This window comes from Sesamum indicum, linkage group LG7 (assembly GCF_000512975.1).
Source record: "Sesamum indicum cultivar Zhongzhi No. 13 linkage group LG7, S_indicum_v1.0, whole genome shotgun sequence".
Lineage (NCBI taxonomy): Eukaryota > Viridiplantae > Streptophyta > Magnoliopsida > Lamiales > Pedaliaceae > Sesamum > Sesamum indicum.
Window position 1 is genome coordinate 3,403,546 of NC_026151.1, and position 13,397 is coordinate 3,416,942.

The 13,397-nt window shown below is 33.4% G+C and overlaps 2 protein-coding genes across 4 annotated transcripts; both read left to right on the forward strand.

Annotated features, from left to right (window-relative positions):
* LOC105166094 (transcription factor bHLH110) lies at positions 2,228 to 8,577 on the forward strand. 3 transcript variants are annotated; one of them, XM_020695216.1, is made up of 7 exons: positions 2,228 to 3,123; positions 3,497 to 4,181; positions 4,817 to 4,948; positions 5,070 to 5,135; positions 6,235 to 6,300; positions 7,380 to 7,439; positions 8,166 to 8,577. In XM_020695216.1, the coding sequence occupies exons 1-7, from the start codon at positions 2,990 to 2,992 to the stop codon at positions 8,310 to 8,312; spliced, it is 1,290 nt and encodes a 429-aa protein (XP_020550875.1). In that variant the 5' UTR covers positions 2,228 to 2,989; the 3' UTR covers positions 8,313 to 8,577. The 3 variants fall into 3 exon arrangements, with proteins under 3 accessions (XP_020550875.1, XP_011083625.1, XP_020550876.1); XM_011085323.2 differs by having other exon boundaries at positions 2,228 to 3,041; XM_020695217.1 differs by having other exon boundaries at positions 2,228 to 2,710.
* Positions 10,066 to 13,297, forward strand: LOC105166285 (glucose-induced degradation protein 8 homolog). The gene is made up of 8 exons (XM_011085591.2): positions 10,066 to 10,098; positions 10,781 to 10,914; positions 11,030 to 11,160; positions 11,838 to 11,985; positions 12,056 to 12,131; positions 12,245 to 12,356; positions 12,515 to 12,606; positions 12,848 to 13,297. The coding sequence occupies exons 1-8, from the start codon at positions 10,066 to 10,068 to the stop codon at positions 12,890 to 12,892; spliced, it is 771 nt and encodes a 256-aa protein (XP_011083893.1). The 3' UTR covers positions 12,893 to 13,297.

Genomic DNA, 13,397 nt, shown 5'->3' on the forward strand with positions numbered 1-13,397 from the left:
AGAATTTTTATGCAAGCTTTGCTTCACCTCTCCATCACTACCCTAATTCACTCTAACTCAAATTAACCCCCATTTTGTCCAGTATTTTAGAAAACTTTTATTTTTGATCAAATTTATTACGGGTATTTGGTTCTGTAATTTCTAAAAAATAGCACTTTTAGTCTTATAAACTTTTTTTTTAGATACTTTAACAGAAAATGGCACATGACTATTAGTACCTTTACATTTTTTGTCCCATTAGTTACGAAATTTTCACTTTTTTATTCAATTTTTTTAAAAAAATAATACTTTTGGTCTCATGTATTTAACTGCCACGTGCTCATTTTCATTAAAATTTAATAGAAAGGTGTCACGAGATCACACTACTTCTTAGTTACGGGATCGAAAGTGATAATCTTATAATCAATGGTACCAAAGTGGAAATGTCCTAAGCTATGGGACGAAAAATATTATTTTCTCTTGCTCTTTATATATGATTAGTGAAATTAATACATTTATATAATTATTTTATGAATATATATATATATATATAGCCAACTATTAATTTCTTCATGTTGTATTTTTAATACACCCTATTTTTTGTAAAATTACAAGTACACTCTCTGAAATTATAGTTTTAATTATAACTCCACCTCCTAGGAAAGACAAAATTTAGACAAATTTCTCCTAAAAAATATTATACTAACACCCCTCAGGGTATAATTTCGCAAAGGTGAGGATTGTTTGTATATTTTAATCTAATCTAAGGAGATATCAATATAATCTTTACCCTTTAATTATAAATTTTTTTTATGATTATGTTTACAGAAATTACTGAAACACACCACGTATATAAGATAATTTTTTAAATAAAATAAATAATATTATTTTTATACACGTGATGTATATATATTAAACGAAATAAAATGATGCAATTATAAAACTTGAAATAAAACATCCAATATAGCGAAGCCCATGCTATTTGTTTTGCAGCCAGATTCTCTTTTATAAGTTACATTAGTATATCATGTCCCTTCAGATACTTTTTTATTTAATTTTAACACTACACCCCTGTGGTATGGTAATATTATATTTTATGCCCCTTTAATTTCTTCCAAAGACATGCATATACTTAGTTTTGGACGGTGGAGTTTCATGAATATACAAAAAATAATAATCACATATTTCAATTTTCACTTAGGTAAATTTACGACGAAAACAACCATCAACGCCCCTCAAACACTTAACGGAATTTGTGTCCTGCACGTGATCATTTTATAAAAAAATTAACAAATTTGGGACGAAAGTTGTAAAATTTTTTGAGTTATGAGTAAAATCAACAAAAATGGGACTAGAATCGCAATGAAGCTATTTTATGGGATGTAAAATATAATTTTCCCAATGTCAATATATATAGGATAATTACATTCTTCTCTCTTGAGATCTGGTAATATTACATATAGATCCTTGTAGTTTGAAAATTATATCTAACACCTCTAAAATTTGCTTCCGTCTAACAAATTAATTCATCCATTAGTCAAAATTCACCAAATACATTGATATTAACAAAATAATTAAAGAAAATTATATATTTACCCCCGATTACTGACTTATAGCAGGTTAAGTAAATCTTTTCATGATCAAATTACCCTCGTATGTCTTCACACATTAATACATGTGAGGAGGTATATCTTTACTGTTATAAGGGTAGTTTAGAATGAAAAAAATATTTTCGAACTGCAATAAGTCAGTAATAAGTCAATCAAAGATAAATATAAATTTATATTTAGTTTTTTTTGTTAATATCAACAAATTCAGTGAACATTAATTACTAATGGGGAACTTATTCGTTAGACGAAATCAAACTTTAGAGAATGCTAAATATAATTTCTCATACCATAGGGGTTTAAGTATAATTACACCAAACCTTAAGGGAGTGTATTTATCTTTTTCTCTCTATATAGCTTCTTAATTCTTTTCCTCATTAAGACTTAAAGAAAAACCCTACCAATCAAATATTAATTCTCTCAAGATATATAGGGAAAAATACAATTATTTGCACCATGAAATTTAAAAAAAAAAAAAAAAGCATATGTGTCTTTATAGAAATAATTAAGTAAGGGCATGAAATTTCTAAAGGGACCCTCCCTAAACTCATACCTTCATTTTCACCCCTTCACTTTTCTTGATAGTATTGAGTATTTCTAATTTACTTTCTATATAAACTTAAAAGGTTTAATCATAGAATTGGACCACAAGAACTCATTGAGGGGGAGAATATACAGCATAGCCAGACAGAAGAGGCATTCTTTCTTCTGGTTCCACTTTGATCATTTGATCTCCCAATACAAAAAATAAAGACTGCCAAACATACATGTGTGTGTGTGTGTCTGAGAGAGAGAGAGAGAGAGAGAGAGCACGGCTGCTATCATTTCTTTGCACAGACTTGTGTAGAATTAAAGGCTTGGGATTGAAGGCAGGGATCTTAATCATGGCATGGAGGAACATACTAGCTACATCTCATCTTCTTCCTGTAATTGCAATATTGTGTAAAGATTGCAGAAAGTTTTGGTTGTAGAGAGAGAGAGAGAGAGAGAGAAGAGGTGGAGGGCTGAAGAAGGGTTCAGTCATTAATGGTGTCTTCCGTTGGTTTATGTTGAGACATTGAAAGAGTAAAGAAGGGAGTAGTAATGTATGAAAAGGTGCTAAAAAGCAAAGGTGCTGCTGGGAGGTATATGGCTGTCACCTGATGAGCTACTGTTTCTTTGAATAGAAAGAGAGAGAGAGAGAGAGAGAGAGAGAGAGAGAGATTCCTGGTGCGGAGCTCTCTAGCTAGCTAGCTTTGTTAGCTAAAATCTTCTTTAAAAATTATTAATCTTGGGATTTTCAAGTGTCTTAAAAAATTATCACCTCATTATGGAATCTGCAAACAGCCATCATCATCATCATCATCATCATCTCCAAGATCATCAATTTCTTGGCTCTTCTTCTTCTTCTTCCCCTTCTTGCTATGCTGTTGGTACCACCACTACTCATCCTTGGACTACTCCTAATTCCCTCTTGTAAGTCTCTCTCTCTCTCTCTCTCTCTCTCTCTCCCAAGTGCATGTTTCACCAAAACCCATTTCTCAGAATTGCTTTGTAGGTGAGAATATGCAAAAACAAATTATGATTTTTGCCACTAGCTAGCAGTGTCATCCCTTCACTTTTTTTTCTTATTCTTGAGTTGATTTGATGTTTATCAATGAGAAGGTAGTACTCCTTATTACATATATATCTTTACTTTATATATATATGTACACAGCGCTAGTATTTTCTGTTGCTTCCCATCTCTCAATTTAATTCTTAAAAACTTTATATGAATTTGATTGATAATCACTCTGGAAGTATATACCTCAGATTCGAAATAAAGAATATTTGAGAATCTCAAAAGGGTTTTTATTCTTATTCTTTCTTTGATCCAGAATTAGGGTTGAAAGTCCCTGACAATACTGTTCATGATTCTCCTGCTTTTACAGGAACACAAATGGCTTGATGAGTTCATACCCTAGTGAAAACCTTTCAAATTCAAGAGAACCAAGGCATCAAGAAGCCACTTTCCTCTCTTCACAATACACTTCCATGGCTCCTGCAGACTTGGGCTTCCACTGGGCTAATACAACAGCAAATTTCACCACTCTTAGTCATCAATCTGCTCAAGATTTAAGGATTAAGGAAGACTTGGCCGACCATTACTACCGCAAGTACACCGAGATACTAAGCAGCAGCTGCTCACCATCAAGCACTGATGAACTAAGCCTGCAGAGGAATGCGCAAAGGAGTTTGCAGCCTAACGGCATCGACACAAAGCTCTTTCTAAAATCAGTCTCATCCGGTAATCTGATGAACAAGGCTCAGCTTTCGCAGGGGGACTTATACAGCTCCAACGTTACAGGTGCTGCTGCAGTTAATGGAAGAGGGTTCAGCCAGATTCTTCCTAGCATTAACATTTCGAATTTGAACCAAACGGGGTTGACGAATCCGGCGTCGTCGTTGGACATGAACTTGGAGGCTCTGGATCTCCTTACTTCTTCAAGATTTGGTGGGAGCTATGACCCTTCTTCACAAAATCAAATTGGGCTCTTGAGAGATGGATTTTCTTATGGCTTTGATCATATGCAGCAATCACATCAAATCCCATTGTTGTATAGCTCCAACAATAAGGTAGCTACATTTACACACACATCTCCACAAACATGTATGTTCTTGATTAATTTACCTCCTCCTCCTGTTTACGCAAAAATGACATATCGTATCATCGAAACTAACTATTGGTTAAAAAACCTCGGACATCATCATGTCGACTATATACCCTTTATTCCATGTGATTCAAAGATACATTAATTACTATTATAAAAAAGATGATCGTGTTCAAGTAGATAAAATCACTTTAGGAATATCAGAAATAGTTCATAGGATAGAAGCAAAGCAAAAGCTAGGCACGAACAATTTCATCTTTTCCTTTCTCTCCCTTTATATCATAATATTATAATCTTTTCGACACACGATTTTAGTTATACGGAGGAAATAGGAAAGCTACGACTCTTTTTTCTCCTTTTCCATCCTTTACATGATTTTTCTTTTTTCTTTTTTTCCATTTCCTTTACAAGAAAGAGGTCTTCTCTTTTCTCATTCAAAGGCTACTTCAGCTTTTTGCATTATATATGCACCTTTATATTTTTTCAGAAATTGATGAGTCTTTTACTGCTGGATTTTGACAAGAGAGGGCCATGCATTGTAATTATTCCCCTCACCTTTACTTTTTTTTTTTTTTCTTTTTCTTTTTTTGAATTTTAAAGGTATCGACCCCGGCTAATCTTGGAGCTGCAGAAGCGAAACGAAGCAGCAGTAAAACGGAGCCGAAGGCGCCACTTCAAAGTGCACCAAAAAAGTCGCGGTTAGAAGCACGCGCGTCCTGCCCCCCCTTTAAGGTGCAACAATGTTGAGCATGCGATTTATAATAATTGACAAACTGTTTTTAGTTTATATTTATTCTCGATTGATTGTCTGAAATTTTTATTCATAATTTGATCAATTTCTGGCCTGGATCAGGTTAGAAAGGAGAAATTGGGAGATAGGATTGCTGCCCTTCAACAGTTAGTAGCGCCTTTTGGCAAGGTACGACGTGGTTTTCTAGTTTTCAAAATTAAGAGATCAATATATATCAATCATCTATGCACTCCATTCACAAAACACCAAATATATAAGATATATGCGAGTCTAATACATGCAATTACGTAAATTTGATCACACACATACACAGCATGTACGTTTTTTTATCTTGAGCATACAGTTGCTTTCTTTCTTTATTTTTTTTTTTAAGACAGAATGATACGGTAATAGAATGTAAGAAATCCTTTATTTAATATTCAAGATTAATCATCATTACAGCTTGACTTCCATGTTCTCAACTTTCTCTAGTCATAAATTAATGATAATATGTAGACACCTTCTCCATATATAGCAAATGTGAATATCTTGGAAGAAATTGCAGCATTACAGTTTATCATCATTGTAAAGTAAAACAGTGTTGTTCTACTTAGAAATCTAATCAGTTCATGCTATATTCGGTGCTTTGTGTTGTGCGAATAATTGCCATGTATCCTTATTTTCGAAAATTGAGGTATGTGTCAAATATCTAACTGGTGCTTTGTGTTGTGCGAATAATTGCCATGTATCCTTATTTTCGAAAATTGAGGTATGTGTCAAATATCTAACTACACAGTATATTCAGAACCGAATACAACATCTACGAGACCTTAATCAAATGATTAGGTCATGGTGCTTTGTGTTGTGCGAATAATTGCCATGTATCCTTATTTTCGAAAATTGAGGTATGTGTCAAATATCTAACTACACAGTATATTCAGAACCGAATACAACATCTACGAGACCTTAATCAAATGATTAGGTCATGATGATCAATATGATACTCGCCTTAATTTGCCTAACTAAATGAATATTCACATAAGTAATATTATAATACATATATATAAAGTAACTTAATTAGAGGAGACAGCCGTTATAGAAATGTGGAGTCAAAAGTTGCATGCTTAGGATTTGGGTAAAAAAAGGACATAATATTCTCTCCAAAATCACTTTTCATGGGCATACAGTTGAATATATGTATATATATACATATATTAAAACTTGTGTCTGAACACTTATAGTGATTTATGTAAGAAATGTGACATGTTGGGGTTGGAGAATATTGCAGACAGACACAGCGTCCGTACTCATGGAGGCCATTGGATACATCAAATTCCTTCAGAACCAAGTTGAGGTAATACTCACACTCGTAAACATTCTTAATTTCTTTGTTTTTGTTCCATCATCTGGTGTCTTTTGACCTTTTTTTACCCTTAGAGGGAAATTTTAATTTAAATCTGACCAGTCTGGTTATATTTAATTATTATACAATTTAAGAAGAGTGGCATGATCTAAATAAAAAAGAATCATGATTGACTCTTAGCTAGTAATTATAAGTAAGCTTATATTTTTAATTGGTCCGGCTATAATTATAGATCGTTAGCACTTTTGTTTTATAATTTACTCTATTTATACATCTAGTCTTTTTTTTTTTCCATATTTGGTCCTTTTTCTAGGCAAATTTAGTTCAGTGTTGGCAATTTTGATCTCCTCCACACTAAAATAGATTTTATTTTTGATCATATAACTATATGTCATTAGAATTAAAATTATCTACACAAAATTAAATTTTTCAACAAATAACGATCAAATGTGAGATGTTTATAACTAAATTCGTCAAAAAATTACTAAATATATAAATAGAGTAAACGACAAGATAAAAAAATATCGTGGGCCAATACTTATAGGATAAAAAAAATATATATATAATTTTGCCTTGTAAATTAGTATACATATGGTCAATTGGCCATATATATGAAGCCAACCCACGCATGTGGAGGGTTAAGATGTCTTATCCGAGTTGACAAAGAAACTTGGAGACAAAGATGCATCAACACAAAACCCTTTAATAATGTTACCTTTTTAGTTTTTCTTGTAATAGGACATTAACATTTTGTAAAGTTACATAAAACTTGTCCTGAACCCATGATGATAATTAAAGTCGTGTTCTTTCAGTGACTTAATTTTCTATTCTCTTCCTTAGTCTTAGTTTTAGTAGCATTACTTGTTTGTCTTCTTTCTTAAATATTTGTTTCTCATCATATATTTATTTGTATATTTCTTTTATTTTCATCCCCCAACAAATGGAATATCTGCACCTTCCACATTATTACAAGTATTTCGACAACACATATAATTATATTATTAATTATCGATATTAATAAATTTATGTGTAAAATTTTTGTAACTAATAATTATATTGGTTTCTTGCAGACACTGAGTGTCCCTTACATGAAGGCATCACGGAACAAGTCCAGTAGAGCAATGAAAGGGGTAAGATATCAAATTAAGCCATTAAATTTTCTTTCCTTTTTTTGAAATTTGATATTTTCAAATATTTAGAATACAATGAATAAATTGACCTTCATTACATTCAAACTAATCCTACATTTTGTGAAAAATGCTATTTTAGTCTTGTAAGTTAGGGGTTGTAATTTTCTTGTTCAAATTAATATTCGTAATTTGATTTTATAATTTTAAAAATTATGATAATTTTTATTTCTTTTCATCCAAAACTCCACATTATTAGTTATGTCAACACCTAAATAGGGGTTTTCAGCCAATTTGATGACATGGTAGTCTAATTTTTTGTTTTTATATATATAGGAAATGACTTGACAAATAGAAAATTACCACTTTATGATATGACAAGTTTTTCAAGTTGTAATTTTTTTTGCCAAGTCATTCCTAAAAAAACATGTGTTGGATTTTCATATCATAAAATTCATCGAAAGCTCTAATTTAGGTGTTGACATAGCTGATGACGTACAAGTTTTCAGCTAAATTAGCGAAAAATGACTGAAATTACAATAATTTTTACAATTACAAGATCAAATTATGAATATTAATTTAAATAGGACCAAAAATGTCACCCCCAATTTACAAACTAAAATAACATTTCTCACACGTTACATTTAAAAATATATACTTGCATACAAGATATAATTCAAATAAGTTGGTGGAGGGATTAATGATATATATACCATGATAACATGACAGGGTCCTACTGATAACGAACACGAAGAGCCAAAGCGCGACCTGAAAAGCCGAGGCCTGTGCTTGGTTCCGCTGTCGTGCTTGTCTTACATAACTGACGGCGGTGGCGCCGCTGTATGGCCGCCGCCTCACTTTGGTGGCGCCACGTAGAATCTGAATCCCGCCACCCTTGATGTTGTATCATTAATGTTTTGATGATCATGACTATGTTCGTTTAATTACTAGCCTTGAGAATTTGGGTTCAATGAAGCTTAATTCAATTTTAATGGAGCAAACTTGGTCATCCTACAAAAAGGCAAGAACGATTAAGTTTTTGGGATGGACCAAGTTTGATCCATTATATCAGTAGGTGAGCAGGTCAGGTGTGTTAATTTCCTAGCTCCATCTTAATTATTATTAACATTGTTTGAGTGAATTAATTTAGTCTTGTGTATTACTATCCTTTTTTAAATTTTTTTTTTGATAAAATCGATAACAATTTTATCATAAATTCTAATTATCAACACTTAATATACGTTAATTATCAGTATCAAATATTGACAACTAACTAATAACTATTATTACAGTACAACTTCTATTAAAGTAACTAGGCTAATGCCGGTACGTCGGTGGGACTGATCAAACTCAACAAACTGAAGGTTCAGTGATTTTACAAAATGCATTGTTTTTCAAAGTACGGATTTTGTGGCAGATTAGGGCAAGAGAAATAGAAATTGCGTCTGCAACTCAACGGTCCTACCGCCCCCCCAACAAAGATAGTCTCTTAACTGCCACGTTTAATTCATGTGATTTTTCCGTAAAAAATTGGACAAAAATATGACTTGATACTAACAATGAGAATTTTTTTAAAATAAATAAGACTAAATGTGAGAGAAGTGTAACAAATGGCTGAAAATGAGCTTAATATATGCGACGAGAAATGTGTTTTTCCCAGACAAAAATATTAATTATTTATATTTTTTAAATATTTTTGCACACACATTAAGTGTGCCAACTATTGTCATACCAATTTTTGAATATCTAACTTTACCCTTTGACCTAATGTAGTATATTAGTCTATAAGAATATTTTAAAAAATATATATAGAAGTACAACTCGTAATTTAAAATGATATTTTAGTCAATTCACCACAAAAATTGAATGAATTCAGTACAAACGTACACTTTATTAGAAACAGAAAGAACAAAATAAGAAGCATAATAAAAAATTACTTAATAGTAGGAATATACAAAATTCTCTATAATTTTTATTTACGATTAAATATAGTTACTATTCCTAAAGTATCCACTCTACATCAATTACCCTCTAAAGTATTAAAACTTTCAATTCCTAACCATTAATTTTTAAGTTTAAAAAGTCTATTTTATCCTTATCAAAATTGATGTGGGAGTGGATATTTGAGGGGTGAAAATTGAATTTAACCCTATTATTTACGTGTGCGGTAACTGGTAAGAACATTCTTGATTCCATTCACTTTTGAGCTAACGTTGTAGAACACTTTTGGAATCGCGTCTCGGCTGGAGAAGTGTTTCTATAAAAAATAATAGGTCCTTCCGCTTTATCCTATAACCGGCAATAAGCGGATCGTAGGAAACCGGAGAGAAGCGACTTCATATAAAAGCTATTTTACTAATTTGTCCTTGGACATCCGATGCCCCCAGCCCCTTGCTTCCGGACAATGGAAACAGTCCAACATTAATCTTCACTTCAACACAAACATACAGAGACGTTTATCGTATGATACCAAGTTTTAATTTAAGCACAAGAACTCTATATACGCTCAAAATTTCACTAGAGGCTCTCTCAAGATTTTCAAGTGTGTAGGATTTTTGGTATTTTGCTGTTTTTGACTTTTTGCCCACAAAAATATAGGAGACGAATCTGCCTTCAACAAGTGGCAGAAATGGATGCTGATCCGCGGCAGTATGAGAACATTGTAAGCCGCTCTAGGTTTTCTTGGCACATGCTGTGTAGTTGTCTGATGTGGGTCGATGCTATTTTTCTGTAATTTTCCTTCTTTCTTGAACGCTTTGTTTATGATTCATCTTGTTGCCATTTTGACTTTCTTGATGTGGGTTGTGATTTCCATTTTGATTTGATGCATGTTTTCTGTTTGTTGATATACCCCATTGAAATACTGTATCTTGAGCTGAAGTTTGTGGGTAATATCTTTTGGTTTATAATTGGCAGTTATTTGGATTTAATTGATTATGGGAATTTCTTGAGAATTGTGAATTTGAATTCAGCTTAATTGTCTTGTTTCTGACCAGTTTCAATTGAATTATTACTTCAGACTGAAGCTATTTATATTAGTCCTTTTCAAGGTTGGCTTGGGATATAAAGTGGTGGGGAAAAACATTTATTTTTACTTATATCAATAGAAGATTTTGTGTCGAATATAGATTCTTCTTTTCTCCCTTAGCATTGGGCCGATGCCATTTTACTTCCAGATGATATTTGGTTAGACATCATTGAATTCTATACTTTTGTCAGCATTAGCTGGATGAGGAAAATTCTCTTTGTCAAGCCATTTCTATCAGCGGTTTCAACTATTAACCAATGGAAACTCCTGTAGTGCCCTATCCTTCTAATAACATTTGTTGTGCTTGTGGTCGTAGGTTATAGATTCTTGTTTACTAATGTGCTGGTTTTACCACAACATATCTGGTCGAGGAGAATGTCCCATGACATCTGATGGGCACAGTTACCAGTTTGCTTCAGTTTTTTGCTATCTTTATTGGAGGTCTTTCATGTTAGTCTAATCTGAGTTGATGAGAGAGCTATTGTGAATTTGCTGAGATTACCTTTTTATTGTTTAAACCGGAGTATTCTATCTGCTTATTTATCTGATCTTCAGGCACATTATGAAATGACATCCACAAGATTGTTCGCTCATATCTTGTTCACAATTGCTTCAAAGACACATTGGAGTCGTTCATTGCTTGTACTGGGGTGAAGCAGCCTGTTGATCATCTGGAGGACATGGAGAAAAGGAAAAGTAAGGAAGCTACTCGCCCCCCAACCCGACACCTATTAGGAATAAGTTCTTTTCTTAAAGTTTTAGTGACCCTTCTGCTTCCAAAATTGTTTGCAATTTTAGGTCTACCCTTAATTTGTTAACGAGGTTTTCAGTTATCAATATTGTGTGAGCAACTAGAACAAACATTAACACGTAAAGTGTTGTGTCAATCATGACTTACTTTTACCATGTGGGTTTGAGACAGTTTAGTACAATTCTAAGACAGTTTAGAATTGTACTAAACTGTCTTAGAATTTACCTTTTATCAATTATGACTTCTCTCGTTGCTCACATGATTTATAATTGTCCTACTAAATTTCTGGATACCCCAATTGCTAATTTAATCAGTTGTTTTAGGTCTGACTGTTCCCCAGAATAGTAACTTTATGTAAAAGGGGTTGCTTTTCTGTGTTTGTGTTATAGGACATGATGTTCTTTATAATGTATTTATGGTGTTGGGACTCCAGAAGAAGGAATGCAACAAAGAAAGAAGAGAAGATAATACACTTAAGGAGTGAGGCAAATCCAGACGAAACAAATTCTTCAAAATAATTGAATGTGTCATGTGAATTAATGCTGCTCTTTGGGTTGTTTGCTTGTGTACTCTAAGATTTAGCAAAAGTAGCTGTTGGACTGATTTGACGGTACACTTGCAGGAATTTTCCATTTTGCATTAGATGGAAATGCATCTAAGGCCATCGAGTTAACAGAAGAATTTGCTCCTGGCTTGTTGGAGGAAAATAAAGATTTGCATTTTGATCTTTTGAGCCTTCATTTTGTTGAGCTTGTGTGCTCTAGGAAAATGTGAGTGAGTTGGTTTAGTTAGAACTTCATGCGAATGCATGTTTACCTAAAACTTAAATTTCTGTGGCAGTGATGAAGCTCTAGGTTTTGCTCAGTCCAAGTTCACTCCTTTTGGGAAAGAGCAAAAATATGTCGAGAAGCTCGAAGTATGTTCAGTTTATGGAGTATATTGTTGTTAATTTGTGAAAACCCCTAACCTTATTAGGCCTATTGGGTTTTAACTATTCTTTAGATGACGGAGAAAATGTTATTCATGCAGGACTTTATGGCTCTTCTTGCTTATGAGGAACCAGAGAAGTCACCAATGTTCCATCTACTGAGCTCGGAACACAGACACCATGTTGCAGACAGTTTAAACAGGGCAATTCTTGGTACTTGTTTCTTAAAGTTGCAGCATTGGGGTGTTTGCTTTCTTTTCCTTTTACCTCACTGGAATGCAGTTTTAGTGATTGATGCAGCTTTATTTTCGTCTTGGCATGAAATCTGACAATTGATAATTTTTCTAACACTTATGCTCGTTGTACGGCAGCACACACTAAACTGCCCAGCTACTCAGAAATGGAAAGGCTAATACAGCAGACAACTGTCGTTAGGCAGTGCTTGAGCCAAGAATTCGGCAAGGTGTGAAGTTTGCTGTTACTCTGTTGCGGAGTTATCCATGTACTTGATTCCTTGCTTAGTTCTATCTTTCTTTTTCTTTTGGAATTTGAGATATACTTTTAAATGCTCTTTATCTTCTGAAATTCAGAGTCTTGGAACCTTCTACACTACTTATACTTAGCGCATAGAAATACCTTGCATTCTCTAGCCATTACTTGCACTAACTCGCTCATTGTTTTACCCATTTCTTGGTATTTTCTAGGACGGACAACAACTCTTCTCGTTGAAGGATTTTCTCAAGAGCTAGGCCTTCCTCAAAGCAACCGGCAAGATATATATTTTCCATTGGTGGCTTGAGGTTTGTGGCATGCAACACTTCGCTTATGAAAAGTTCCTTTACTTAGTCATGAGTGAAGTCGGTAACTATCAGGGCCTGCATTTCTCGTATGTATGTTTAAATATGAGCCAATTGCGGACCTATTTTCATCTTGAGGCGCTCTATGAGCCTGGACGTAGAGAGTTGTAAAAAGCAGAGCGATCCAGTCTCGTCTTTCTACTCAGGATCTTCTGGGCTTTCAGATTGTGTATATGTTTTAGAAACAAGGGAGACAAAAAAAGTTTTGCAACAATGTATGTTGCTAAATGCCATGTGCTCTTCTGCGCGCAGTATCAATGGAATCATGTAGCAAGTGAACGTTCGTTCTGAGCTTTACATCTTTGGTTTTTGCACATTTTCACGTGGTTTACTATTTTCCTCTCCTTTTATTTTATTGATTATTTTAAATTTTTATATACAACTTCTTTTTTAGAAA